The 22,315-nt window shown below is 49.8% G+C and overlaps 8 protein-coding genes across 11 annotated transcripts; 6 read left to right on the top strand and 2 right to left on the bottom strand.

Annotated features, from left to right (window-relative positions):
- Positions 1-120: 120 nt before the first annotated feature.
- TERG_02551 (uncharacterized protein) lies at positions 121-3,654 on the top strand. 2 transcript variants are annotated; one of them, XM_047747932.1, is made up of 3 exons: positions 121-156; positions 575-1,263; positions 1,331-3,654. In XM_047747932.1, the coding sequence occupies exons 2-3, from the start codon at positions 575-577 to the stop codon at positions 3,006-3,008; spliced, it is 2,367 nt and encodes a 788-aa protein (XP_047603902.1). In that variant the 5' UTR covers positions 121-156; the 3' UTR covers positions 3,009-3,654. The 2 variants fall into 2 exon arrangements, with proteins under 2 accessions (XP_047603902.1, XP_047605689.1); XM_047749437.1 differs by having other exon boundaries at positions 575-3,654.
- Positions 3,655-4,403: 749 nt separating this feature from the next.
- On the top strand, positions 4,404-7,449 carry TERG_02550 (uncharacterized protein; the record flags this gene model as incomplete). Its single annotated transcript, XM_003237792.1, has 3 exons — positions 4,404-4,532; positions 5,093-6,001; positions 6,079-7,449. 3 exons carry the CDS (start codon positions 4,404-4,406, stop codon positions 7,447-7,449), a joined length of 2,409 nt encoding a protein of 802 aa, XP_003237840.1.
- A 928-nt stretch (positions 7,450-8,377) lies between these two features.
- On the top strand, positions 8,378-9,484 carry TERG_02549 (uncharacterized protein; the record flags this gene model as incomplete). Its single annotated transcript, XM_003237791.1, has 1 exon — positions 8,378-9,484. One exon carries the CDS (start codon positions 8,378-8,380, stop codon positions 9,482-9,484), a length of 1,107 nt encoding a protein of 368 aa, XP_003237839.1.
- Positions 9,485-9,686: 202 nt separating this feature from the next.
- TERG_02548 (uncharacterized protein) lies at positions 9,687-11,270 on the bottom strand (the record flags this gene model as incomplete). Its single annotated transcript, XM_003237790.1, has 1 exon — positions 9,687-11,270. The coding sequence occupies one exon, from the start codon at positions 11,268-11,270 to the stop codon at positions 9,687-9,689; it is 1,584 nt and encodes a 527-aa protein (XP_003237838.1).
- A 751-nt stretch (positions 11,271-12,021) lies between these two features.
- On the top strand, positions 12,022-15,160 carry TERG_02547 (trehalose-phosphatase). Its single transcript, XM_047747931.1, has 2 exons — positions 12,022-14,575; positions 14,637-15,160. Exons 1-2 carry the CDS (start codon positions 12,712-12,714, stop codon positions 14,804-14,806), a joined length of 2,034 nt encoding a protein of 677 aa, XP_047603901.1. The 5' UTR covers positions 12,022-12,711; the 3' UTR covers positions 14,807-15,160.
- A 3-nt stretch (positions 15,161-15,163) lies between these two features.
- On the bottom strand, positions 15,164-16,064 carry TERG_02546 (uncharacterized protein). The gene has a single exon (XM_003237788.2). The coding sequence runs from the start codon at positions 15,915-15,917 to the stop codon at positions 15,315-15,317; it is 603 nt and encodes a 200-aa protein (XP_003237836.1). The 5' UTR covers positions 15,918-16,064; the 3' UTR covers positions 15,164-15,314.
- Positions 16,065-16,184: 120 nt separating this feature from the next.
- Positions 16,185-20,694, top strand: TERG_02545 (uncharacterized protein). Of its 3 annotated transcripts, none has more exons than XM_003237787.2 (2): positions 16,185-18,671; positions 18,733-20,694. In XM_003237787.2, the coding sequence occupies exon 1, from the start codon at positions 17,159-17,161 to the stop codon at positions 18,617-18,619; it is 1,461 nt and encodes a 486-aa protein (XP_003237835.1). In that variant the 5' UTR covers positions 16,185-17,158; the 3' UTR covers positions 18,620-18,671; positions 18,733-20,694. The 3 variants fall into 3 exon arrangements, with proteins under 3 accessions (XP_003237835.1, XP_047605687.1, XP_047605688.1); XM_047749435.1 differs by having other exon boundaries at positions 16,649-16,990; positions 17,055-20,694; XM_047749436.1 differs by having other exon boundaries at positions 16,719-16,740; positions 16,802-20,694.
- Position 20,695: 1 nt separating this feature from the next.
- TERG_02544 (uncharacterized protein) lies at positions 20,696-22,286 on the top strand (the record flags this gene model as incomplete). The annotated part of the gene is made up of 3 exons (XM_003237786.2): positions 20,696-21,052; positions 21,126-21,193; positions 21,256-22,286. Coding segments are annotated over 3 exons (1,049 nt in total), but the record flags the coding sequence as incomplete, so codon positions are not given.
- Between the last annotated feature and the right edge of the window lie 29 nt (positions 22,287-22,315).

Genomic DNA, 22,315 nt, shown 5'->3' with positions numbered 1-22,315 from the left:
CTAGTCAACCAACGGGCACGGGAAAAAAATAGTCCACCGCTTCTCGTCCTCCCGTCGAACATTCTGCTGGAAATCCATCCCGATGCTGGACTGCAGACACTCGCTGCCTGCTGTGTTCCACGCTTCTGCCGCATACGAGCGATCAGATTGACTCAGGTACGTCTGCTCCCCGTTCGCCCCGGCCCTGTATTCATGTTGTCTTGAGTTGTTTGCCCGGGGGTGGTTAACTATTTTTTTTTTATTTTTTATTTTTCGCCATCTGGTTCGCCCCGCCGGGGATAGGCCCAGAGTGATGCCAGCAAGCCCAAAGACCGAGAGACAGGCAGACAGGCAGACAGTCGAGTCACCAAAAGACAACAAGGTGCAGTTAATAATGGGCAGTGACTGGGAGCTCGGCCCTGCAGCTGGCATATATGTACCTGGTTGATGCCTGTGCTACTCTGCTGCCTGTCTTGACCACCACCTGCTTTTTCTTCTTTACTTTGCGGCCTTTTTACCTTTTTTACTTCTTCTTACCATCACCACTCGGTGCAGCAGTGTGTTTTACGGCAGAGACTGACTCTCTAGTGTATAGATGGCACCACACCATCGCCGCAGGATCGGTGCGAGCCGAAGGACGGTCGATGACGAGGGCGAGGAAGACGGGTTCCCAGGTACAGTGGATGACGACTCGCTCAGCGAAGGCTCGGTCAGCTCCCAGTCCCACGACGAGGACGACGGATGCAGCGAGATCACGGAGACAGAGGGCGGTGAGAGGTCTCTTCTAGACGGTGGACGGCTGCCTCTCAGATCCAAGAAGTCGTCCTCGACCTCGACAGGGACACCTCGAGGGCAAGGTGGTGGTGGAACAGGAGGAGGAAGGAGAGCAGAAGGCAGTGGTGATGGTGAAGGTGGCGAAAGGAACAGCTTGTTCAATGCGCGGACTTCGGAGTCAGATAACATGGCGAACGGAAGCACAGAGACGGCACCGGAGCCGGTGCAGCAGCTTGGGGATCTAATGACATTTGACGATGAGGAGGAGGAGACGGCTGCTACGACTACTGCTTCTCGGCCCAGCAGTGGGGGTCAGAGGGAGCCCTTGACCGAGAGGAAACGAAGAGAGCATGACGAGTACTTCCAGAAGAGGAACGACCCTTCGTTTGTGCCTACGCGAGGTGGTTTCTTCCTCCACGACAACCGGTCTGGCAGCGGGAATGGCAGCGGACGGCCCAAGCAGATAAAGAGCAAGCCTCACGGCCTTATCGTCGACAGCAACGTTTCACGGTGAGTTTTGTACTTTTGTATTTTTGTTTTGCATTTGATGATGACGTACTGACTGGCAAACCTGTAGGAAACCCCAGCCAGACATTACACATGCTCCCTGGCGTCATGATCTACATGATACTATCAATCAGCCGAGTCGACCGTCTCAGAGTACCACAGCTGCCACCACCGCTACTACTACCACTGCCGGCAGCACTACTACAACCAACAACAACAATAATGCCAATACCAGCTACCAGCCTAAACCTGTACCTACGGCTCCTCGCACCTCTCCACAAAACCGATCATTCTCTACCACTGTACTCATCGGCAATGTCCCCGTTATCGTCTTTCTTCCGGGCATGGAAGCCCCGATACCCTTCTCCGCCGTCCCCAAAAGACAGCATACCCGCCTCCCGCAGCACCGCCCTCCGCTGCGTCGTGACAAGCCCGTCCGCATTTTCCTCCCCGGCCAGGCTCCTCGCTACATCTTCCCTTCGACGGAACGGTCATTTATCTTTATCCCCCGGGCTCTCCGGCCCAACCAACAAGCTTCGTACCGCGGCCGAGGTCGGGGCGGAGGAAGTGGCGGCGGCGGATTTTACTCTAGCCGACGGGCCAGTGTTTACTCCGGCAGTGCCTACAGCCATGCACCAACTCATACTCCCAGCGTCAGCCTGAGCGTGAGCATGTCTCGCCGCTCGTCAATGGGGCGGGATATGAGCGTCAATGGCGCCACTCCGCCGCTGGGATCGACCATGGCCATGGCCCGCCCTGTTGTTCCACCAGACTCGAGGCCAGTAGTCCGCCTTCCTCCCCAGGTCACGCCGGTTCAGCAGGCGGCACAATTGCAGCAGCAACAGCAACAGCAGCAGCAGCAGCAGCAGCAGCCGCCGACATCTGTGCCTCCTTCGACCGCGGGTCCGTACTTTGCACCGCAGAACCCGACATACCGGGAGAACCGGCCGCACCCGGCCATTCCAATGCACCAGCCCCGTCCGCAGAAGACAGTCTCGGTGGCGGATATCGAGTCTCCCGCTGCATCGGCCGCTGCTTATCAGTTTAGTCAGCAGCAACAGCAACAGCAGCAACAACAGCAGCAGCCAGGGGAGCAGCAGCCATTCCACCACCAGGTACCTCAGCAGCCGTCCCAGCCAATGTCTATGAACGGCTATGCGCCGACACCGGAGATGAACATGCCAATGGCCATGGCCGTCCCCATGGCTGTCCCGATGCCCATGCCCATACCGATGTATCAGCACCAGAGACACATGTCCCATCCTCCGCCGACCTCAGCGACGCCTCTGTCCCAGATTCCCGAACGAGCCATCCACGCCGCACCCTTCCAGCCGGTGACGTACCAGCAACCGGGACCAGGACAGCAGCCAGCTTACTACGGCCAGCCCTACCACCACCATCACCAGCATCAACCACAACAACATCCTCCCCACCACACTCACCCGCACCACAACCAGTACGCTGCTGCTGCTGCTGCTGTCCCTCCGGCCACGGGAACAGAGTACCCTTATACTCCCGGCGGCGCTGCTCCTGGCACCGTAGCCCACGAGTCCAACGGAACGGTGTACTACTACGATGCCTCTCAGGTCTCTGCTCCGGGCTCCAGCTCGGGCACCACCACTGCAGCCGCTGTACCACCGGCCGGCGGCGTCCTCGGCATGGGCGGCATGATGACTCCCCCCGGTGCAACGACGTACTACTATCCTCACCCTCCGCACGTCCAAAACGGCCCCGTCTACTACCAGTGAATGCGTCTTCTCTTTCTCTCGTCTTATACTTCTTTATCTCTTGGCTTATGGCGTTATTGTTTACTCTGTTCGTCCTTGTTTGTCCTGTTTGCCTTGTTTGCTCTCTTTCCTCTGACGTAGATCTTTTTCTGTCCTTTGCTCCTTCCTTCTCCTGCATCTTAGCGTTCTTTCCTTTCTCTCTAGCTTGCTCTTTCCCTCTTTTGGCTCGGTCTGTCTTTATTAGTCATCATCGTGGTTTATCTTTTTTTTTTTATCGTTTTCTCTCTTTCTCTTTCTCTTTCTCTTTCTCTTTCTATCTCTATCTCTCTCTTGGAATGCTCAGCATGCAGGCGAATAATGGCTCTGGTCTCGTTCTCGTCTTTGCGTCTTCTCGATACCTTATTTAACTCACACCGGCTACTGGCACTGGCTGGTGGTCTTTTTATCTCCTTCTGCACACCTCTTCTGATATCCACCGTATCGTGTCGTCTGTCTGCCGTCTTTTGAGCGTGTATCCTTACTCTTACCTCTTCTTGCACTGTATTAGTCTATCTATGGCTGTATGTCTACATAACGCTACTGCTTGCTCTACGCTAGTCGTCACAATCTTCTATCATGCTCTACAAAGTATGGACAATACCAGCAACCTTTTTTATAGTACGGCCACCACCGCCGCCGCCGCCGCCGCTACCAAACATGTCCGTAAAACACGCCTTTATGGCCATCGCCCGAGCCCACCGCCAGTCTTCTCTTCCTCTGACATGATGCAAGCTGCCGTCATCCCGTCAAACGTCAACTCTCTCGCCTTCAGTTAGTCTTTCTTGCTTTTGCTTTCTCCGCAATTCTGGCTAGCGGCAGCGACTAGAACTTCGCATGAGGGTCTCGTATGACGTAAGGACAGCCGTCTGCGCCCTCTGATTGGCTGGATCCACCGCCATGCAGCCTCACCCCCAGAAAAGCAACTCGACCTGCCTTCTTCCTTCTTCGCTTCTTCCTCCTCCTCTTCTTCTCTTCTTCTCTTCTTCTCTTCCAGTGCCCGTCACTCTCGCCAGTCCCATCACTCTCACTATCATCACCACCAGCAGCAGTCACAAGTATCACATTCACCCTGTCGACGTCGACTTAAGGTTATCCGCCGTCGACGCAGGGCCTCGCGTTCCTTTATATACTTACACCGGCTCACCGCCGGTTCCGTGGTTGCTGCCTGTTCCTTCAACGGTGGTGACGCTATCGACTCTCTTCTTGCAACGTCTCGCCTCCAAACCACGACATTTGCTATCACCAGCTGTACTCTAGCATCGACATACGCAACAGACAACGCCTGCTCTAGGCTGCATCGTTCAGCCCGTCGCCGACAACACCCATCGAATACACCCTCGTGGCTATCGAAACCGTTCCCCCCCCCCAGCAGCAGCCATGCCTCCAGCTCACAGCGGACCGGTTAAGCCGGACACCCTCATAACCGTCAAGGCTCACTTTGATGGAGAGAACAGACGCTTCAAAGTGCCCTTGAGGGACATGGGGGCCACTACTTTTCCCTTGAGAGTGAGTTATAAGGATCTTCTCTTCTAGACTGCTATCCCTTTTCTTCCTTTTCTCCCTCCCTCTCTCTCGCTTTCTGTCTCTCTCCTTCTCTTTCTCGCTGTCGTCGTCGTCGTCAACGTTTCTGCCTGGGCTGGCTCACCGCCACCTCCCAAAACGGAAGTTTAGTCAGCCGGTTATGCACCTTCGGCATTTCGTGGAACACTCACGCCATCGACTTCCGCTTCGGCGTCTGCTTCAAGTATATATACAGCATCACGGCTATCACTTCTTGACCCAACTCGACTTTTCACCCAACTGGATCATTTACAACTTGTCTCTGCCCTTCGACTAGCATAACTCTTGACTGGCTTTGAAATCACCTACTTCATCCATCTCTTCCATCGAAATAGTGACGAGTACCACTTTTCGGCTTGACTTGGGTTTTTACTCGTATATCCTTGCCCGATGTCGCTGCTACTCGTGTTATCGTCATCCCTCTACAAACACCAACAATACCGGCTAGCACTACTATTATCACTATCACTATCCTACCTGAACGACCTAGCTAACACCCCGTCTAGGTCCGCCAGTTTCTCAACATCCCTTCTCATACTGATATTATCATGCGAAGGTACTCCGACAGTGCTGGAGAGTTTCTCACACTCGACAGTGAACAACCAGCTGGTTACAAACAGCTTTACAGAGCCGCAAAGGCCAAGCTGAAGCTCCGTATCCAAGTCGAGCGTGTCTTTACTGATGCTCATGATGAACCAGAAGAGGAGAACCCAACAGATACTACTGATAATATCATCAACGATTCTGGGGTAGAAACCAAGCCTGAGGAGTTGTCTGAGCAGCCACAATCTGGATTCGAGTTCCCTATCGATAATGGACATCTCCCCGAACCCAACCAGACGCTGCCGGAAAAGGTCAGTAGCCCTCGCTCTAGCTACCTTGACACGGTCCTTGAACACCGTCCTGCAGAATCTCCTTCGGCCACCAGGATGTTGGACAGCAGATCTGTTTATCCTCTTCCTCCAATCCTACCTGCAAATACCTCTACGGCTACATACAGCTGCTCTATCATGATTGACTGCAACCTGTGCAAGGCCTCCATCCCCAACGAGCACTATCACTGCTCCGTCTGTGAGGGTGGTGACTATGACCTGTGCCAGGAGTGTATTGATGCTGGAAACCTCTGTCCTGCCGGTACTCACTGGCTCATCAAACGATCTCTCAATGATGGACAGCTCGTGTCTAGCACTACCGAGATTGTTGGACCAAAGTTCTTCAAGCCAGTGGAGGAGGAAGAGAAGGAGGAACCTAAGGAGGAACCCAAGGAGGGATCCAAGCTGGAACCAGAAGCAACGCCTGGAGTTGAGTCACAACCAAAATCACAGGAGCCAGAGGTGGCCGAGATTATCAGAGATGCCGACTACCGACCAAGCGAGCCTGTCATCCATAGAGCTCTCTGTGACATGTGTGACTGTGTACGTATACTCCATTACGTCATTCCCGCCCCTTCCCCCACTCCCTATTGTGCATTATTGCTCACATTTTTTACTAGCAAATCATCAACGCGAGATACAAGTGCATTGACTGTCCCAACTGGGACGTCTGCGCTAGCTGTGTCGGTGACGTCAAGTACTCGCATCCAGGACACAGGTTTGTGCCATTGTTCTTGCCTCTTCCCCCTCGGGCCTCACAGCATGTGGTCCACCCCGGTGTGTACTGTGATGGCCGTCTCTGCCACGAGAAATTCAATGTCCAGTACATCACCGGCGTTCGCTACAAGTGTGTTGTCTGTGATGACACCGACTTCTGTGAGACCTGTGAAGCCGATCCAAACGGGACTCACAACAGCACCCATCCTTTGTTAAAGTTTAAGACTCCAGTCAAGCACGTCACCGTCTCTGCATACGGAGAGGATGAGAAGGGTCACGTACTCGAGAGGCTGGGTGACAAGGATGCCCCTGAGCCTGCCTTCAGATCCACTGCCACCGAGACTACGGCTCCCTTCATCACCAATGCTGCCACACAGGTCCATCCTCCAATGGCACTTGATGCATTCTATGAAAATGAGAAGGAAATCTCTTACGAGACGCAGGAGGTTGTCGAGGAGGAGGAAACCCCAGTCGAACAGCAGGGGTCGATGACTTCAGAGTACGAATCTGTTACCTCGTCTCTGTCTCATTCTGGAGATGGTCCAAATTCGGTCACTTCCGGTCTGCACCCCGATGGCCTTCACACCCGTTTCCTGGGTGAAACCATTCCAGATGGCACGCACTTTGCTCCAAATGTTCGCTTTTTCAAGACATGGACATTGCAGAACATTGGGCCCAATGCTTGGCCTGCCGGTTCCGTTGTCCGCTACCAGGGTGGCGATCCCATGTTTAATATCGATACCTCCCACGCCATTAGCCTGGCCAGCTTGGTTAACGCCATGGAGAGCAAGCCTCTGAATGAGCCAGTCTATCCTGGCCAAAAAATGGATTTCACTATAGAGATGAAGTCCCCTGCTCGGATTGGAACAGCAATTTCCTTCTGGAGTCTGAGAACCGAGGACGGAAATCATTTCGGCCATCGGCTATCGTGTCACATTCAAGTCCATGAACAGAAAACTGAATCTCCAGAGAAGAAGTCAGAAATGGTCTTCCCCACTTTGGAGAAGGAATCTCCCATAACCAGCATGCACGAGGATGAATGTCAGTCCAAGCCAAATGAGATCGCTGCGGATAATGTCTCCGACTCTGCTTCTACACTGAATGAGGATACTGATGCAGTCGAGGTCACCGACCTGGCTGCGGAAGTCAACAGCCTGAACCTCGAAAGCGAGTGTCCGGATGACGAGAGTTTCCTCACAGATGAAGAGTACGATATCCTTGACGCCAGTGACGAGGAGTATGCCGAGATTGCCAAGGCTTCGCAGAAGAAGTAATTTGACATGTAGATGTCGAGGGCATGGTGTCCCTAATGACGGGAAGCAATGTGGAGGCGTGTGCGTTGAACCACGCTAGGGGGGAAAGGAAGCTGGAAATTGCATTATTCTCTGTTCCCTTTGTATTTTCGCCTTTTCGGGCCCCTCGGTATAAGACATGGACCGTTTTGACCGTCTCTCGTCAGCCGTCAACGTCTCTTTCGCTATGTTCTATGTATTCTTTCGATCGGTGTTTCTTTATTTCCTTGGACTATGCGGGATTCAGCCTTTTTCTTTCTCTCATTCATGTGCTGTCTCTTTTCGAACTTATTTAGGGGAAATATCATCTTATCCAGCACCGCGGAGAACCGGACGCAACCATAGCTGGCTCGGTAGTTGGTAGTTTTACGCACCTACCCTATTGTTTGATGCAAGATGCAAACCGTGGCAATACCAACTCCCCGCAAATCTCCAATTTTCTTGACTGGACTAAACCTCGCTCCTACAACACCAAATTAATAATAACAAAAAAAGGAGAAAAAAACCACAAAGCCAACATTGTCTCTTCACTTTTCTGTTGTGTTTCTTTTACGCTTTGTATTTATGCTAACACCTAATGACCGCCTACTCCGCAACCAGTTTTCTTTCTATTCTTCGACTCAATTTGCTTGGGATAGACTATAGAGGTTTGCTTGACGTTGATATTAAGTAAGCATGGCGCACGGAGCGGGAAAGCTTGGCATATAGACCCACTTGTTGCATTTTGACTTTCTTGTCTTAGTTTTTATTTTTTTGGCCATAATTTTTCTTCTGGAGATTTCAACTTTTTGCAATATCAAGCAATTTTTCCTTTCTTTTAAGAACGTCCCATCCCCAGCTTGAAACTTGACGGTCATTCACTTCTTTCATCTTCCTTTTTCGTATTCTGGGCCATGCGTACAATATCACAATGATATCGACACTCCCTCGAAGCAGCAATCTGGCTGCTGTCTCCTTCAAGCTCAGACACACATCTCCACGAACAGTCACAATCGGCCTACAATGCCTCTACCCCTCAAGCAGGACCTTCAGTTCCAGCCACGCCCGCTTCAGTCTCCCACCGCCATATAAATCCAAATCAACATCCTCCTCATCCTCTGCCACCACCCCTACAACTCACTCAGCATCCGCCTCAGAAACATCCATATCCTCCCCCGTCAACGCACCCGCGAGCACCCGGCCCGCGTTCCTCGACGTACCTTCAAAAGACAACCCGCAGACTTCGGGCACATTCTCATATTACTTTGCTCTGGGCAAGGCGTACCTACGCTTTTACAAGACAGGCCTCAAAAACGTTCACGGCAATTACAAGGCTTCCATCCCGCTGCGGAAACAACTTGGTTTACCAGCGTACATACCACGCTCGCCATGGACAGATATCTCCGCCTCTTCCACCGCTCCTACAACGGGCGCCTCGTCTCTTACAAGAAGCGATTTCCAGCTCGTTCGACGCAGCGCATATGATCTGCGCAGAATGATTCCGTTCGGGTTCATCTTGCTCATATGCGGCGAATTTACGCCCTTGGTTGTCCTTGCGATAGGCAATCTTGTAACGCCAATGACGTGCCGGATGCCTAATCACTTGATTAAGGAGCGCAGTAAGAGAGTTGAGTACAAGATTGCTGCACTACAGGGTCTATCGGCCGGTCAGCGGGAGGTGGTTGCCCCGTCCTCACGACGTGGAGTCAAGGATGTACACGCTCTAAGTGCCGAAGAAGTCCTGCAATCATGCGTTGTGTTTGGGTTGAGCAAACGACATTCTTTGCCTGTTCCAGAATTCCTGCAGACAATGGTTGTCAACGGCCTGTATAGACCTCGACTGCAGCGGTGGACGGAGTACCTTGCTGCAGACGACAAGTTGATTATGCGTGCTGGTGGGATAGAGAATATGATTGCTGAAGAGGTGCGGTTGGCTGTTGATGAGAGGGGCGGTGTGGATGTTGGTATGGGTCTTAAGGAAGGCGTGAGAGAGGCTGCTGAGCGGAAATGGCTGGCTAAGTGGCTTGGGCAAAATTAATAGACATTTTAAGGCTGGGGGTGTTTTGTTTTCTCGGAAATATCTTCTAATTAATTATTTATCCCTCTGGATTTGAGGGGCTGTATAATACATAAGGATTTAGAATGGAATAGACCGGGCTTCGGGGTATGCCCTGACTTTCGAATGATTTGAGATTTCTTCCAATATTATATATGAGTGAGATGAGATATCTCATTAGCTGTCATGAACATGCACATAGAGCTTTATCCCTTAGTACCTCTAGATGGTCATAATTCGATCCTAGGGCGTATCTCAACAGGCTAGGTCTCTCCGGCTCTGTAGGCTCGACATTGAGACCGGCCTTGGCATCAGATACCAGCTCTTTACCCGCCTGAGCCTCTCCATCCCATGCTTCTACTTTCTCCAGTATATCATCATGGACCTTTCCAAAAACATCTTTCACCTTCGACATGTCAAAGCTCGACATGCCCAAATCGTTCATGAAATCAGCCGGGTCCTGTAAACATAACATCTTATCACCTCTGGCGATTGACCGCTTGGCAATGCTCTTCTGTCCTCTAACATGTGGCAGTGGCTCTGCACCACGAGCCCGAGCATGGGCTCTCTTCCTGAAAAGAGCCGGTGGTTCCACGGATATACCATAACGAAGGAGATCGAGATCTTTATAAAATCGAAGAACATGCATGAATTGCTTTGCGAGGTCTGAACGGCTGAATTTGCCTTCTCCCAGCTTCAAAGCTGCTACAATCATCATTGTAAGCCCGTATGCGTCGATGGTCCGGTTTTCCATGCCAAACATTCCTCTTGTCTCTAGAACCATTCGTAGAGCAATGTATAATGATCGTAAAGTAGGGAACTCCGCTTTATAGCCCAGGACATATTCCATGCTTGAATGGGGTTTGAGACCACAGTATATCCGTGAGCTTCGACCCGTAGCTGAATGAATAGCAGAGACAAAAGGGACATGTTCCTTCTTGACTGTGACATTAGAGAATGTTCCGGTTGCACGTAGGAGACGAGCAGATTGAACCAGAATGCCCATCTGTATTGCCGTGATTTTGGGACGAGTCACGCTCGGTCCACGTACGCTGGTGGGCAGCCCATCCGGGTCTTCCATGGGAATCATAAGATCAACATTCGAATTCCGCGTTTCCATGCCTGTGTACCGCGATCCAACGAGAATCGGCCTCCGGTTGGAATCACCGCCGATAGGTTTCAATATCTCCTCTATTTCTCCTATAACTTTCCTCACTGCTTCCTTCTCTTGCCGTATTTCAGACATGTACAGCTCGAACGCCAGAAGTTCATCGCTCAGTCGTGTGTATCCATTCTTCGACTCCTGCCCATTCATGTACTCCAACCAATTGCACTGTACAGGACCCTGGCGTTCAGTCTTCGGTGGAAGTGATTTCAGGGCCGTGGGATACAGCTTCTTCATATGGCGCTCATTTAGCCTTTCCAGCTCCCTCGTCAGCTTCCGTAACTTCATCAACTCCCGTTGCGAGCTGATGAGATGTTCCGGCTCCAAAGGCCCACGGCGCCTGGCCTTTTTGACTTTATCGCCGCCATAGCTTTCAGGTAGCAAGTTCGGGGGGCTTCGCACTTTGATCCTGCGTACGACCGTCCGGTTTGCAAATCTATGCTCTTCCAAGGTCTCCGCAAGACTATCCGGGTTTATCTTCGGCGTGGGTGCGTGTCTCCCAAGAGTCGGCGAGGCATGGAAGCGTCTGCTATTGCTAAAGACCGGCCGAGCTGCATGGAACAAGCTGCTGTCAGTGAGTAGCGGCGCACGAACCGAGGCCATGCACGAGCAACCCGACATCTGACCCTCCCCTGCTAGCGTCTCGTCCTCGTCGTCCTCCGCGTTGTTTTTGCCGCCATCAAAAGAGTCGTCGACGTCAAATTTGAGGTTTTCAAAAGGCCTTATCGTCCCCTTATCGGGGAGCCCGCTTAGTCAGCAGCCAACTTTATCCAGACTTCCTTTTTTACCTTCTCGAACAATTTTTGCAAAATATTTTATTTTATATTCCCGGTGAATTATCATATTATCTTATATATAGGAGGACTGTCTGTCGCGTGAGGCTCGCCGGTCTTCTGTATCGGCTACCTTCAACGCCCTGCTGCTCGTCTGTCGGGTTTAAGGAGCTGCATAGCTAGGCTAACCACCCAGGAATGACGACAGCCTGATAATCGGCCGCCAACGACCCTTGTCAAAGCCCACTTCCTCCCTGCTTGGCCACTCGCTTTGCCTGCAACCTCCCAACCCATGGACTTCCTATGACTGAAGTTATTAAATACGTATAGCACTCCACATCCTCTGGTCTCCTGCCGTGCTTGCCTGCCAATTGAGCGTTTGTCAAACGCGGGTAGCGGGTAGAACAGATCATCTCGGCCCCTCAACCAACCATTTCTCCTATTTCTACCGCCAGCCGCCCGACCAAGTTCACTGTCGCCTGACCTTACGCGGAGAATATTGGCCTGTTTCTAAGAGTATACCACCCTTCGGCCTTCACGTTTCATGGCTTCAAGTCTCCCCGGAGGCCCTCCGGCTGGGCCGAGTCTGATGTCACCTGGGGCTTTGGACGCTTCCGTGAATATTCCTACGCAGAGAACCCCTTCTCTCGTGGCAGATAACCCCAACGGCGCTCAGAATAACTTTTCTGCCGATGCTCGGACGGATATTGATTCTAGATCCGCATCTATATCCCTACCTTTGAGGGAGATATTGGCGTCAACCAAACCTGACCAGCACCCGGATCTAGGCCTATCGGGACGGATAATAAGCGCAGCATTTTGTATTCCGTATAAGTTGCAGATCCACCATGATGGAGAATGGGTATAGTATATCCGCCTTTTACACAGAAAGGGAAAACTGCTGACTCTTTGCATAGGAGCTTAAACACCGACCTGGGACTGCGGCGCTCTTTGACTCGTTCGCCAACCTAGCATCCCCTGACTCCCATTGGTCCCATACTCTTGTTGGCTGGACCGGCGAAATAGAACAGCAATCTCTGCCAGATAATTCGTCCTATAATTTTCAGAACAATAGAATCGCTTCGCCCACGAACAAGCCCTGGGCCCCGATCCCGGTTAACTCATCCCAGAAGCCACAGCCTCCACCTATAGATGGTATTCGTGTAACAGCCAATGATCGCCATCGTCTCGAGAGCCAGGTCTCGTCGAGCAAGTTTGGAAATATTCTACCCGTCTGGCTGAGCGATGAGCTTGACTCTCCGGACCAAGAGATGCAATTGAAGGACCAGGGCCGCTGGCGCCGTTACGCCGAACGAGAGATATATACCCTTTTTCACTATAAACAACATGGCCCAACCGATGGCCGGTCTGAAAGACAATGGTGGCAAGACTATCAACGGCTCAACAACATGTTTGCGGATCGCATTTTGGAAACATATAAACCCGGAGACATCGTCTGGATCCATGATTATCATCTTTTCTTGCTTCCAAACATCCTCCGCCAGAAGGTTCCAAATATCTATATCGGATTTTTCCTTCACGTCCCTTTCCCGAGCAGCGAGTTCCTACGATGTCTTTCCAAGAGAAAGGATATCCTCACAGGTGCCCTTGGGGCTAACATGATTGGTTTCCAGTCCCATACTTATTCTCGTCACTTTACTTCCTGCTGCACCCGTATTTTGGCTTTCAGCTCGACAAAAGGTGGAATTGATGCCTACGGTGCTCATGTTGCAGTGGACGTGTTCCCAATTGGAATTGATGTCCAGACGGTACGAAAGCTAGCATATGGCGATCCAAATATTGAAAACACAATTTTCAACATAAAAACGATATATTCGGGAAAGAAAATAATTGTAGGACGTGATCGGCTCGATTCAGTTCGAGGAGTGACGCAGAAGTTGATGGCCTTCGAGATGTTCCTGGAGAGGTATCCTCAATGGCGCGGCAAAGTAGTTCTCATACAAGTTACTAGTCCTACGAGCATGGAAGAACAGAAAGAGGAGCCGGATAACAAGCTCTCTAGCCAAATATCTCAGTTGGTTTCGACCATAAACGGCCGGTTCGGCTCGATCAGCTTCTCACCCGTCCAATACTACCCCCAGTACCTCCCTCGACATGAATACTTTGCCCTCCTTCGCGCTGCAGATGTTGGCTTGATCACCAGTGTGCGTGACGGCATGAATACCACCAGCCTTGAGTATGTGGTCTGCCAGCATAAAAACCAAGGGCCCCTCATCCTCTCTGAGTTTTCTGGTACCGCAGGCATTCTTGAAGATGCTATTCACATCAACCCCTGGGATCTCACCGGCGTGGCTAACGCTATCAACACCGCCCTCACAATGACACCCGAAACGAAGGCAAAGAAACAGTCTGCCCTCTACGAGCATGTAACCACACATACCGTTGTCGAATGGTATGATGAGTACCTCAAACGACTTCTCGCCAATCTTTCGTCCTTTAACAAGTCCATAATCACTCCCGCACTTGACAAACACAAACTCATCTCTCAGTACCGCTCCGCACGTCGCAGACTATTCATGTTTGACTATGACGGTACCCTCACCCCCATCGTCAAAGACCCGCAAGCCGCTATTCCCTCGGACCGTGTCTTACGAACTCTCAAGTCTCTCGCTGCTGACCCCAAGAACGCAGTATGGATCATTTCTGGTCGCGATCAAAACTTCTTGGAGGAGTGGATGGGTCATATTACCGAACTTGGTCTTAGTGCTGAACATGGCTGTTTCATCCGCAAACCACGGAGCGAAGAATGGACAAATCTTGCGGCAAAAGCAAACATGGGCTGGCAAAATGATGTGCTAGAAATTTTCCAGTATTTCACCGAGAGAACCCCCGGTGCCTTTATTGAGCGGAAACGAGTAGCCTTGACATGGCACTATCGTCCCGTGGACCCGGAGTATGGCGCCCACCAGGCGAAGGAGTGTAGGGCAGAGCTAGAACGAACAGTCGCTACTAAGTGGCCTGTGGACATCATGGAGGGCAAAGCAAATCTGGAAGTCCGGCCAGCATTTGTAAATAAGGGTGAGATTGCAAAGAGACTCATTGACGAGTATGCCGGTGTTCACGGCCATGAACCTGAGTTCGTACTCTGTCTTGGAGATGATTTTACTGACGAAGGTATGTCTCTATCTTCCTGTCCTCTTGTTTTAATTGTGCAAATTAACTAACCAATATGTAGATATGTTCCGAGCTTTGAAATCATCCGATCTGCCTCCTGATCATGTTTTCTCCGTCACAGTTGGCGCTAGCTCTAAGCAGACCCAAGCCAGCTGGCATCTTCGTGAGCCTGCTGACGTGATTTCGACGGTGACACTGCTAAATAACAGCAAGTCGGCTGTCCTAGAGTGACATGCCCAGATCCTAACTTTGATAAACTACACATTGTTGGTACCTGTTGTGTCTTCACTATAGAGATTGTTCTATCACTGCATACCTATACATTTGCCCATCAGCTTGGGGTTATCGCTTTGTGGCAGCCAGCTTTAGTATTGAGGAGATGCTTTTGTTTTCCTTGTCTTTCACTTAGTGTCTTTGTATTGCTTTCAATACTTATTTTACGGTACTACCACTCGATCCATTTGCATTGACTCGTTTCCATACTGCGCTATTCCTCCGCGTTTTCTTTTAGCTGTTGAGTTGTTTTGACTTATTCTCCTGGGTGGAGCATTACGAGAAAGCGAATGATATACCGGATGTTGACCAAAAAAAAAAAAAAAAAAAAATTAAAGGTCAGGTTACACAGCAAGACGCCAAAGTGCCGTTTTCTGAAATAGAGCATTTAGATGAGAATGTTGAGATCATAACCATCAATAAACCAAACCAATGCAGCCGTCTATTTCTCTAACATACCGTCTGTCTATAATTCCAACCCTAGAAATACCGTGTTGTCCAGCGGTGTCTCATAGTATTTGTCAATGTCCTTGAACCCCATACTCCTATACAGTTCAATAGGAGCATGCATGTGACGAAGAGTATCAAGTCTCATCTCGTCATATCCTCTGTCCTGCGCAACTTGCAGAAGAGCCAACACTAGCGCTTTGCCAACCCCTCTGCCTCTGGTAGAGGGAAGAACATACAACCGTTTCATTTCGCAATAGCGTTTCCCGCTGTTGACTGCATTTTTCGCTGGAACGGACATGACTGTTTTGTCGGGCGAGAAGTTCTTGGGTACCAATGGTCTCAAACAGATGCAGCCCAGTACTTCTTCGGAGGCATCGTCAATTGCAAGTAGTATCTCTCCATCAGGAGGAGAGTACTTCCCCGGGAACGAAGCCATTTCATTCTCAAAGCCTTGGAAGGCCAAGTCAACTCCCAGGGATGCAGTATATGCCTTGATCAACGTAATTGTGGCTTGGATATCTCGATCTGACCGCGCAGGTTGTATGGTGAAAGCGCCCTTCAGAGATATGGAATTTGCCCTTTGAAGGTAACCATCCGGAGATCCATCGACCTTGTGCATAGCTGCTGCCCCATATAACGAAATTGCTGCACTCAAACCCTGCCCCTTGCTGTTGGTGACGGTTGTACGGAGTTCTTCGTTGTTCCTCTCGTCTCCATCGACTTCTTCAACCCCAAAAACTTCCCTCAGTAAAAGCCAAGTGCCAAGAAGCCCCACGTGGAAACTTTATTTTTTCCTTATTTTGACTTTACTTTTTTTTTTTGGTTGCTGATAAGATCTTGCGTCCACCAACAGAGTTCCAACAATATTAAATTAACACGACCGGCGGCAAAAACTCCGCCCAGAGGTTCGGGTGGCAGAGGAGTCATTGGCATATAAAAGCTGCCGATAGGGTCATAGAAAATGTTTGCTAACTTGCCCGGCCCTGCAGCTGTAATCAGTTATCTTGGCCAGAACATCCTCTCCAGCCAACTTGATACCAAGCACTGACATCAGCGGAATACGGCTTTTCGACCGTGGCTTTTCTCTTCTTACCGGCGGCCTTCACCCGATTGGGCCACGGCTATCAGTTTGCATATCGCCTCCTCTATTCTCGTTCCTTTAGTCATCTCGGCATTAACTATCATCTCCCCCTTTTCTTGCTGCTTGCCTGTGCCGTTCGACCCGAAACTTGTCAGTGCTCGAAGGGCGTGCATCTCCTCCTCGTGACGAGGATGAAACGAGAAAGGACGATGGTTAGCCGGAGACTGCGATTTTATAGGAACGGGCCAGCCCCGTTTACGGGCCGGTTTGTACTGCTTACATATCTCCCACCTTGACCCTGGCAAGTCTAACTGTGGGTCGGTTAGAGGGTCGGACCCATGGTTGGAGATAAAATGCACAAGTTGGGTCATTGACATCGATTCCTGGATGAGTCGAAAATTGCTAACAGTTTCGATTACCAGTTAGCTAACTACAACTCGCTTTGCATGAAGCTGCAGTATCAGGTCAAAAATACCTCATTGACCAACATTTAATCTTCATATCTACAGAAAGGATAAAAACAATAAATACAAGTTGAGGACGCAAGATTTCATTCGGCTCCTTGCGTTCGTAATCAGAGTCTGATTCCGGTCTGATAAATATTTTCATCGGTACTTAACCCAGTCAATCCATATATGTCATAGACGTAGTGATCGTTGCTAACTATCTGCCTAGACAAGCAAGACTTTCACTGTCATAAAGTTAGCCATAAAATCACATCTCTGCATAGTCATTATCAAACTTGATATACCATCAGATTTCAAAAGGATATCAAGGGGATGGGACTGAGTGCAGAGTCGTCTACGCAGGAGATTGAAGCGCAGGACCTGGAGAAGGCAGTTGAGGCCATTCCTATCTCCTCCTTCGCCGAAATACCCTCGGAAGAAGGTGGTTCTCAGACACAATCCGGGTCATCTTCGGATCATGATCATGATGTCAACCAAATATCCAAAGTACCCACCAAAACGGTAGAACGGCCAGGAGTACTAGAAAAGACTCTCTCCCTTGTTCGAACAAGAGAGTCCAACCGGGATCCTGGCCCACCTCCAGATGGTGGCTACCACGCCTGGCTACAAGTGGCTCTTACCCACATGGTTATCTTCAATACATGGGGATTCGTTAACGGATTTGGTGTATTCCAGTCATACTATACTGAAGCCTTGAAACGGTCACCTTCCGACATATCATGGATTGGCGGAACTCAGATCTTCCTTCTCTTCTTTATTGGGACATTTTCAGGTCGGGCAACAGATGCAGGATACTTCAAGGCTGTCTGGTCTGCAGGTGCCGTGATAATTATCTTTTCACTCTTCATGACCTCGCTGTGCAAAACATACTGGCAAACCTTTCTTTCCCAGGGCGTCTGCATGGGAATAGGAAGTGGTCTTATATTTTGTCCCAGTGTGGCTCTTCTAACCTCTTATTTTGCACGTCGACGGTCCCTCGCAATCGCCATCACTGCATCCGGTAGTGCAACAGGAGGCATTGTCTACCCGGTACTCGTGCAACAACTGCTCCCCAAGATTGGTTTTGGATGGACCATGCGAGTTATTGGCCTAATAACCGCCGTAACGCTGACCCCTGGCTTCTTCTTCCTTCGCCAACGCATACCTCCCCGTCGAACGGGTCCCTTCTTTGAACTTCAGGCGTTCCGCGAACCTGCCTACTCTTTATATGCAGTGGCCATGTTCCTTAATTTCTGGGCCCTGTACATAGCCTTCTTCTATGTTGGCAGCTTCGGCCGTAATGTAATCGGCTTGTCCCAAAAAGATTCCATAAACTTGATCCTCATAATAAACTGCTGCGGTATCTTCGGTCGCCTCATACCCTGCTATATTTCAGACTGGAAATCAGGCCCTATAAATGCCCTTATACCATGCACTGTTGTGGCAGGAGCAACGTTATTCGGATGGATCGGTGTGAAAAGGGAACCCAACTTATACGCATTTTCTATCACTTATGGGTTCTTCGCCGCTGGAATACAGGCGTTATTCCCTTCTGCCCTAACAAGTCTCACAACGGATCTGAAGAAGAGCGGCATCCGATTCGGGATGACGCTGAGCATTGTAAGCTTTTCTTCCTTGACAGGTTCGCCTATCGCTGGTGCGTTGATTGCATTGAGGGATGGTGACTTTCTATACGCCCAGATTTTTGCTGGTTTGTCAATGTTCCTCAGCCTCGCCGTCTTGCTGTTATCCCGGTCAAAAGTAGTTGGATGGAAGCTCAAAGCGAGAGTTTGATGGTTAACCTCTGCGTTCTTTTATATATTCAAAAGTATTATCTGGAGTCGAGGTATGTGGAGTCTCGTCTGTGTTGATCTTGTAATATTGGAGTAACTAACAAGCTGTTGTAGTTTAGGTTTCTGCATATAAACATATACAGAAGAATGTAGCGAAGGTAATGTCTACTTATATATCGAGTATTTAGAAATATCGATCGTCCAGTGTCATGCCCCAGCTGTACACTATGTACCAGGAGCCTTGACATAATTTGAGAAACCAAAAGATGATAATCAGCCAATTCCAAGCCACCTTTGTTCATCAGTACTCAAAACAACTAAGGCCGTAAATCTTTACGCATTGGTGATACTCTGTGATTTTGTAGATATAAGGAGAAGGTAACAAGCTGGCCGCACATTAGTTAGCCGCAGCAGTACGTTCAGCAAGCATATTCGAATTGAGGACCTGAGCTGGAATCTGGCGTCAGGACAAACGCTATAATGAAGTGTTTGCCTTCGTTCGAGATGACTGTGCGATCGGCACTGACCGCAGTGTCGATGTCGTTTTTGGAAACATTCAGGGAGCTTCTTGAAAGTTTCTGAGGCATGGAGCACCAATCTGAATGTAAAAATCTACTGCCCATAGATACTCCTATTCGGCTATTAGTATGAATCTAACTTGAATTAGAATTCCAATTAACATACGTCTTCATCCACATCAATTGAAGCCTCTTCGCGTTCGCTGAGAATTCAAGTAAGGCTGCCTGTCGGTGAACGGCTCGCAGGTTTTGGTATAAATGTCGACTGGACCAATTCGGAAGAAGATTTAGATACGGCTAATGAAGCCAGATGCAGCGTCCCATCTTCGAATTCCACGGCTGAAACTCTGTTTTAGTTCGCGGACATGCGTTCATATGCCTTCGGGCAAATAAACAAGAGACCCAGTGGGCTAACACCGTTGGGTTGATGCTATGTACTGCTTACGATCTTTTGAACATACGCACCGGGAAGCCGTGTGCAAGTGTGTCGATTGCCCGTGTCTTTATATTGCGATACTCCCACATTGCCCCAAAAATCTCTAGTTCTTCAATGAGGTCCTTTTTTGCTCGGGAGGTTGAGAGCACGGAATGGGAATTTAGCACAGTAAAGAAGAGAAGAGAAGAGAAGAAGTTCCGATCGAAGAGTATTGAAGCTCTCTCGATTCCATGAGTTCTTCAAACTGGCCCTCTTCATGGGGAATGTTTGCTTCTTGAGATTTTAGCTCTCCGTCTTTATCAAAGATGAGATTGTCGCCGCTTCGGATCGTAACTCCAATCCGCGAAGTCGTCGAGCGACATGGACAGGGAGGAGACCGTTTTAGTTGGGTAGGAGCTTCAAGATAGAAACAGACAGACACAGGAGCATGAATGCCAGCGGACCCTTTAGTGGGTACGTTAGGGTTGCTGGTCCGTTTTAATATATAACTGTAGCTGTAGGTTGTCCGGAATAACTTTAAGCTTGGGTTCTTCGTTCTTGGTGATAGATAAGGAGGTTCTTCTCGCCATATAGTGACCTAATGTCTGGGCGCTAAGATGCTTAGAACCATCCAATTCTACCATCGTGATCATATATGTCGGAATTATAGACCCAGTTGCATCTGGGAGACTCGAAAACGGCTCTATAATCTCTACACGGGTACTGTGATGGCATCCCGTTGTAAATAGCAAAGTGTCTGCCCGAAATGTATATAGGGTACAGCAGATAGCGGGATATGAAGTAGCGGGTATAATAAGAATAGCCAGAGGATGAAGCAGGCGAAATTATGGCCCCTTTTATGTCTCTCCATCCAAGCAGTGACTGTGCTTCTGGTATAACTATTGAATGGGACACTGCAGGTTGACCTTCCAAAGAGTGAATGTCTCACAGTGACTCTCTTTATTCCTGGATGCTGATATCTTTGATGTCTTTGATGTCTCTCCAACTTACGGAGTTTGGAGTGAAGTTGAAGGAAAGAAAACTGACGAATCAGAATGCATGAAAATAAGAGGATCTGAACAGCCAATCAGAAACATTGAATTAGCAGCAAGTGCAAACAGTGCAAACAAGCGGATGTCTCACGTGATGCCCCCTCCAAAAAAACGTCAAAAAGAAAAGAAAGAAAGAAAAAACGTGACTCGATTTATATTATATTTTGATCACGATATTTTCGTGGTTGTTTCTTTGGTTGAAGTTTTGCTGCTTTGTCGTCGTCTTTTCTTTCGTCTTGCTCGTTCTCTCCTTTCTGTCGAGCCTGTTCTGTTGCTGACAGCGTCGGTGGTGGTTGTTTTACTCTGCGTTCGGCCCTGGATCGTTGAACTACAACGACTAGTCAAGTATAATCGACCTAACTACCCCCGCCTATCTTACACATACAACCCACGCGTAATCATGGCGCCTCGCGGACGTGGAGGGAAGTTCAGCAAGCCGACGAGAGGAGGTAGGTCTGCCTGTCCTTTTTATCGCATATATATATAAGATACGGATGCTAATATTCTAGTTGTTGACGCTAGGGGGCAAGCATTTCAGCCGAGACCTGCAGCCACTGGATAAGAATGGAGACCCGATAGGCATGTGGAGGGTTAGTGATATCTATTATACGCAAGCTTCCAGGTACAAGATTGGTGTGCTGACGTATAACAGGAGGACAAGGAGGTAGAGTCCTCAGAGGAGGAAGAAGAAGAGGAAGAGTCAGAGGAGGAGTCCGAGGAGGACGAAGATGAGGGCCCTGCTAAGGAAGAAATGACTCGTGAGCAGCGTAAAGCCGCCGCCAAAGCCAGAAAAGAGGCTGCCATTCGTAAGAAGCGACAAGTGGCAGCCGAGCCAGGAGACCTGCCTCCGAGTGACAGTGAAGAAGACGAGGAGGACGATGACATGCCAGCCAACCCAAACCACACTGCCAAAGCCCGTAACCAGGCGGCGAAGGCAGCAACCGCCCCAGCCGACGGGGCCGCCTCGGCCGCAAAGAAAACAGATGTCTCACAGCTTTCTCGCCGTGAACGAGAGGCTCTGCAGGCCCAGCAGGCTCGAGAGAGATATCTGAAGCTACACTCCGAGGGCAAGACAGACGAGGCTCGTGCCGACCTGGCTCGTCTGGCCATCGTTCGTGAGCGTCGTGAAGCCGAGAGGGCCCGTAAAGAGGCCGAGAAAGAAGAGCGTGAAGAACGAGAGCGTGAGAAGGCTAAGGAACGAGAAGCCAGAGAGGCCAAGCTGAGAGCTGCTGCTTTGGGACCAGCAGCTAGTAAGAAGAAGGGGAAAAGCAAATAAACCTCTCTTTATTTCTTCAACATAGCCATCCATTTTCCCATTTTGGTGACAGCACGGCATGTTCTGCTTTTTCCCGCTTCCCCTTTTCTTCTACTGGTTCATAACCGGACTGGTATCATGATGGACTCGCATCGTGGTTTGAATTTGGTCTCTCTCTCTCTCTCTTTCACTTTTCTCCTTCATATAACGGACTGCTTGGGACATGGTATCTTTTGCAAGCCACAATATGCACACCATATAGGCTATATCAATTCCACAACAATGATTGTATGCATGTTCCAAGGCCTCGAGTTTCCCCCTGGCCTGAGGCTCCAGGGATCATCCAGGTACGGCCGCATTGAGCCTTCGTATACACCCATAACCTCCCCTCCCGTCCCTTTCCTGATGCGCATACCTTTGATTTTTCAAGCAAACGGCAAAATCTCTGCTCGCCGTT

This window comes from Trichophyton rubrum (genome assembly GCF_000151425.1).
Source record: "Trichophyton rubrum CBS 118892 genomic scaffold supercont2.2, whole genome shotgun sequence".
Lineage (NCBI taxonomy): Eukaryota > Fungi > Ascomycota > Eurotiomycetes > Onygenales > Arthrodermataceae > Trichophyton > Trichophyton rubrum.
Note: the sequence above shows the minus strand (reverse complement) of the source record. Positions and strands in the feature narration are given on the sequence as shown.

Excerpts from the sequence above, each read along its gene's own strand:
- TERG_02551 (XM_047747932.1), top strand. The coding sequence starts at position 575 with ATGGCACCACACCATCGCCGCAGGATCGGTGCGAGCCGAAGGACGGTC. Across the intron at positions 1,264-1,330 it reads GTCGACAGCAACGTTTCACG|GAAACCCCAGCCAGACATTA; the intron begins GTGAGTTTTGTA and ends GCAAACCTGTAG.
- TERG_02547 (XM_047747931.1), top strand. The coding sequence starts at position 12,712 with ATGCAATTGAAGGACCAGGGCCGCTGGCGCCGTTACGCCGAACGAGAG. Across the intron at positions 14,576-14,636 it reads AGATGATTTTACTGACGAAG|ATATGTTCCGAGCTTTGAAA; the intron begins GTATGTCTCTAT and ends ACCAATATGTAG.
- TERG_02546 (XM_003237788.2), bottom strand. The coding sequence starts at position 15,917 with ATGCACAAGGTCGATGGATCTCCGGATGGTTACCTTCAAAGGGCAAAT.
- TERG_02545 (XM_003237787.2), top strand. The coding sequence starts at position 17,159 with ATGGGACTGAGTGCAGAGTCGTCTACGCAGGAGATTGAAGCGCAGGAC.